General features: G+C 29.1%; 1 protein-coding gene across 1 annotated transcript; it reads left to right on the forward strand.

Moving 5' to 3' along the window:
* On the forward strand, positions 1-5,611 carry LOC105178564 (O-acyltransferase WSD1-like; the record flags this gene model as incomplete). The annotated part of the gene is given in 4 exon segments (XM_020699363.1): positions 1-111; positions 1,381-1,734; positions 3,363-3,500; positions 5,349-5,611. Coding segments are annotated over 4 exon segments (771 nt in total), but the record flags the coding sequence as incomplete, so codon positions are not given.

The raw sequence follows: 6,295 nt of genomic DNA on the forward strand, positions 1-6,295 counted from the left end.
CAGACGCCGGTAAGGTCCGGAGACGATGGCGCGGCGTTCCGGCCGATCACCATCTCCACCTTGACCTTCTCTATTGACGAAATCAAACAAGTCAAGGCCAGTCTTGGTGTGGTGAGCACTTCTATCTTCCTCCCGTTAAAATTTCGATATCGTTGGTCGCAACAAAAATTAATATTATTGAATATTAAAATGATAATTTAATCAGTTCACACACAGAAATATAAAATTTAAAATCTTGTTATCGCTTTTTAATAATAATGAATAAATATTTATTTAAATTATTGCAAACACCCTATATATAGTTATTGATAAAAAATTATAATAAATATTTTAGTCGTAACTAAACTCATGACAAACTCTGATTAATCGTTCTCAAATGTATTATTTAGCCATTTATAGTGCATACATTATTTATTTACTTACAGCGTGTTGACTATTTTGAATTTAATTGCTGCATAAGTAGGTATATTATTTGGGAAATATTAATGAATTGCATGGGCATTCCGTGCTGTAATTAATGCAGCCGCTGAACAACAGCAGATAAGATTGGGGTACGGAATATTAATTGAATTTTAGTTCATTATTAAAAAAAAAAAAAGGAAACAAAGTTTCAAGTTATAATTTTAATATTATTAATATATATATATTTACTGACAAAAAAATATTGTCAAGAAAATGAATTTTACAGTTTAATGTTTGGAAAATGGAAAACTTTATAAGAATCATAAAGCAATGAGGTGCAAATGTAATTTATGTTGTGTGGTGTACGTTCTTATAATTTTAAAAGGAAAATAAAATGCAATTTTAGTGTTGTACTTAGGAGGGTGGTATTAATTTTGGTTCTATACAAATTAAATTTGTAATTTAGTCCTATAATTTTAAATTTTTTACAGTTCTAGTCATCATTCTTCGACCAATTTGATTGAAAATTTGTATGACTTGTATACAATCCAATTAAATTGTAATTTTAGTCCTTTAAAGAGACTAATATTTTTGGTCTTGCATGAATTGATTTACTGCAATTTCATTGAGTCATATGCAAGTCACATGCAATTTTCAAGCGAAATTAATTTAGTAAGAAGATTACTAAAGTTTTCAAAACTTTAAAGCCATAGGAGTACTAAATAGTGAAAATCAATTCGGATAGAATAAAAACGCAACCCTTAAATTACATGACTAAAATTATAAAAAAGGCGCGGAGATTTGTGCAATTTACCATAAAAATTTAATATCTTATAAACTTTAAAAATATGTTATAAGACATAACAATTTATAAATCTTTTAAATAATCTTGTCCAATCACCCACTTAGTTAGAAATTTTCATCCCTTTTGTGCTATAACCCTAACTTTGAAAGTCATATATTTTGCATGCCAAACAGACCTTAAACGATGTGGTATGCGGAGTTTTGTTCCTGGGGATAAGACAATACATGCAGGCAATGAACCATGAGCAAAGGAATGCGCAGTCAACAGCCTTAGTTCTGCTCAGGACCAGAAACATTGCTGGCTACAAATCCGTAGCTGAAATGGTCGAATCCGACGCAGAGTCCTCCTGGGGGAACCAGTTTGCTTTCCTTCATGTTCCTGTTCCAGAACTATCTGAGCATGAGCCAAACAACCCCCTAAGTTTTGTGCTTAAAGCCCAGAAGATCATCCAGAGGAAGAGGAATTCTGCTGCTGTGTTTTTAACTGGGAAGTTGCTCGAAATGTTGAGGAAATACAGAGGCCCTGAGGTATGTCACCGTAAAAAATATGACTTTCTTGCAGTTAATTACAATAGTTGAAAATGAAAAATTGTGATGGATACTAATTAATTACGGCTACGCATGCAACAACAGATATAATTTGTCGTCGTTTTTGCAAATCGGAACAAAAATATCTAAAAATGATGACAAATTTTGATTGACTATGGTAAAAGTTTAAGTTTTTGCATTGAAATTTTTTGATCGAGGTAAGAAAAAATTAATTTATTATGATTTTTAAATAGTAATTATTTATAATGTAGAAAATAATTAATTTTTTTTGTAGCGGGTGCTGTCTAGTTCATTGATATAGCTGGTTTGCTTGTTTATGTGAGGTTGCGTTTGGAGTAAATGGTTTGAATTCTATGTGATGCATGTGCTTGGATTTTCTAACATTTTATAAATATTTTTGGAGCTTATAAGATATTAGAATTTTATTTTAGAAATAAGCTTTTAAAGTGTTGAATAAAATAAGAATATCAATTTTAGAAGAGATTAGTAATAATAATTTTTTTTATTAAAAAGAAAAATATTGATAATTAATATGGTCCTAATTGAAGAAACTTGTTGAAATTTTAAAATAAATTGAAAGCTCCTACTTTGTGAAAGGAGGTCATAGCATTAATGGTTAGCTGTTGTTTCTGTATGCGAAGATAAAATATTACACATAGCTAAAATCATACAGAATATTGATTAACGACGGACAAAATTTAAGTTTGTTTGACTACGGTAAAACATATTGATTTACCATTATTTTTAAGCCATAGTCGTTGTTAATGCAGGGAATAGTCCACATTTTGGCAGTATTTTTTATGTACATAATACATATATATATATATATATATACATATTTCATTTTTGGTCCTGTAATTTAGGTTGTTTATGGTTTTCATCCTTTAATTTTCAGGATAGAATTCTCATCCATCATCATTTTATTTTTCACGATTTCAGTCCTTTTCTTTCATTAGAGTTCACCATCTCCACTACAAGAAAAATGATCAATAGCTATGAAAAATTATAATGTTAAAATCACTGTCGAGATAATGAGCAAGTAAAACTTTTGGTCCTGATCTATATTATTTAATATTTCTTTTGAACAGTTCGTTGATAAATTCGTAGCAAGTTAAATTTTCCTTGCTCGCAATTTTCTTGTAGTGCTCGTCAGAAAAATGCATGTGCATTTCATATGACGTTTCAATTTTTTTTTCCCAATAATGGTAAATTTCATTAAGTAAAGAAAAAGAGAGTGTACAAAGACCTTTCAAAATTTGTGCTACTGTTCGTATTGTCTCGTATTTGCCAAAATTTTTATTTTTGTTGAACTTTATATATAGCCATATAGAGGTATTATTTTAGTTATGCATCTTTGTAATTTTCTTGAATTTGTCGAAATTCTACAAATAATCTTATTTTAGAAAGTTGAAAAATAAAAACGCCGAATAATCTAACTTACGGGGCCAAAAATACATTTAATCCTATATATTATATACAATATATTTGTGTGTGCAGGCGTCCATATATCAAACAATGGTTGTTTAATCAGAAATCATATATACTTAAAATCTTTAATATTGGAGTAATTAATGGTATTTAATGTTAATAATTGCTTTTATGAACAGGTAACAGCTAAATACATTCACAGCACGTTGAAGAACACAAGCATGACAGTCTCAAACATAATAGGGCCTGTGGAACAAATGTCGCTCTCCGACCAACCAGTCAAAGGATTGTACTTCATGGTCGCCGGAGTTCCTCAGGTACTGCGATTTCCAGTTCAAACCAAATCCCTTTCTTTAAGAAAAGAAAAAAAATATTATTTTAGTCCACTAAATATGCTTAATTTTAATTTTAGTCCAATAACTATGTCCATTATTATTTAGGTCTAGCAACTTACGAAATTGCTTATTTTTAGTCCTCTGGCAGATTTTTGAACAATTTTACCCCTATGCAACTTTTGAAAGGCAGTTTTAGTCCATATGCACTAGGGGTTATGACTAAAATTAAAATTAGGCATATTTAGCGGACTAAAATAATACTTTTTCCTTAAGAAAAACTAATAAAAACTTAAATATAGTGTTTGGAGTTATTTTTCGTGTGCTTTGTGGTGATAGAAAGAAAAAAACAAGATAAATAAATATGTATGGGTGATAGTGTGTATGTTTAAATTCGTTTTTAGAGTTAATTTAAAATAATTTAAAATAAGTATTGTATGTTTAATGTTGTGATTTGAGTGACAAAAATTATTATTTATTATTAAATCATATATTTTTTTATATTAAAAGATCAAGAAAAAATACAAATAAAGTGTAAAAATAGCAGATGAATATTTGGTGTGTTTTGGTATATTTTAGGAATGGGTCAAAAACAAAACCAAACACAGTGGCGGCACCGTTTGATTTGGTTTTTTTTTTTATAACCTTTTGGTTTTTTTTATTATAACCTATATATCACTATTAAAAGAAAAGGTAGTGAAGAAAAAAAAATAAAATAAAGTGACATTTTTATTGTTACTAATTATATATGATAATTGACAACGATTTTTTTTGGGCCAGAATAACGACTTTTATATAGTTGAAATAGTGATAATTGTTGTGGAAAAAGAAAATTTTCGTCTTATAATTTTGATTTGAATTCATTTCGGTTCTGTATTTTTGGTAATATTAGATTTAGTCCTTTGTTTATCAATTTTGTGTAGATTTAATCCTTTAACCTAATTTACGACTCTTTTGCTCTTTTGATAATAAAGGTAATAGTCCATCCTAATGCTTTAAGTGTAAACATAAATAAATATTTTTCAATAAACCTAATTTCTTATACCATTCTAAGCAAGCATTAGCTTTGAGATGCAAAATAAATGAATATATATGGATTAAAATTGCTCTTGAAAAGCTGTGTAAGGGTAAAATTGTTTGAAATTAGATCAAATGACCAAAATTAAGCAATTCTGAAAGTTATCGGACTAAAACTAAAAAGAAAAATTAAATGACTAAAATTAATAACAGATAAACTTAAAAGACTACATAACTAATTTTTCCTAAATAGTTTGCTAAAGTGATCACTAACAGTAATTAGCAATAGGAAAATTATGTTTAAAATTATCACAAAAAAAAAAAAAAAAGAATTGTGTGGTCCATTACCCTCTTTGGCAATAGAAATTAGGGTTAATTATAATTTGCAATCCGATCACTGTAACGGTTCTTATACTTTGGTATCTAAATTTTTTTTATGTTAACTTACCATCTCAATTTACAAAATTTTATATTTTGCCATTTATGACTATTTTTCCACCAAGTTATCAAAAAAATATCACATGCAGTGCAATATGAGATTTAAGGGTTATGTATGTGATATTTTGCAAATATACACAACATGCGATGTTTTTTCAGCAAAAAAAATAGCAAAAAAAAAAAATGATCATATATGATAAAGTACAAATTTCGCAAAGTTGAGATAACAAATTGATAAAAAAAACAAAAGATAATTGAGATCCCAACGTGTAAAAATAGATATAGTTCAGATGACAAAATATAATTTATCCTAATAATTATGATGCGAGAGTCATATTAAATGATGCAAATTTTGAGGAAATGTTGATGTCTTTGCAGAGTCTTACCATAACAATGTTGAGCTATATGGGGAAGCTGAGATTGGCTGTGGGAACAGAGAATGGACTAATAGAGGCTCCCAAGTTGAAGGCCTGCATCCAAAATGCCTTTGACATAATTTTCAAAGCAGCAGTTGATCACTACTCACCAGCTGTGAACAATATATAGAGCACTAATAAATATATATGTTGTAGGGTTATTTTGTTTGCTTAAGTTTATTCATCACTTCTCATGCATATATACCAAATATGCATTCTACTTTATGTTATCATATTCTCTCTTTGTGTTGGCTCTACACATAAATTATATTGATATCTCCGAAAGGTTAAATTTAATTATATAAATATTTTTTTTTGTTAAATTATAGTGCATTTTAAAGTTACAGTTCTAATTATAAGTACACTTCTTATTTAGTGGTGAAATTTTGCACCAACACACCTCCGGTAGATTAGATTGACGCCCCGCAATAGGTTTGTCATTGGATACGAAATACCCTACCAAAGCCTTTTCCCTAACAATGACCAATCTAGTAACTAGTGAATGGATCTAAACCCGACTCAAGACCTGAGGGGTCTTCGACCCAAATCCATTATGCCAAACTCGATCTTTTGAGTTGGGCTTGGACCCGATCTATTTTTCCCCCTTCTTTTCTCGTTCTTATGATGTTGCAACACTTTTTTGGGTCCAAAATAAAGAAAATAAGTGGATTGTGTAAAGTAAAATAAAAAATATAAAAATAAAGCAAATCACTAACATTATTACATCTATATGTGTGTGTAAGGATGTGAGATAAAAACAATGAAATTGCCTCAGTAGATACCATGGAAAAGTTCCATTAAATTGATCCACCCACATGCAAACACAAACTTAGAGATGCAAACACAAAATTTGAAAATGCAAATGTGATTGCTAATTTTATCGTTCGAAAAACAAAACACAAGAAAATT

Source organism: Sesamum indicum, linkage group LG16, assembly GCF_000512975.1.
Source record: "Sesamum indicum cultivar Zhongzhi No. 13 linkage group LG16, S_indicum_v1.0, whole genome shotgun sequence".
NCBI classification, from domain to species: Eukaryota; Viridiplantae; Streptophyta; class Magnoliopsida; order Lamiales; family Pedaliaceae; genus Sesamum; species Sesamum indicum.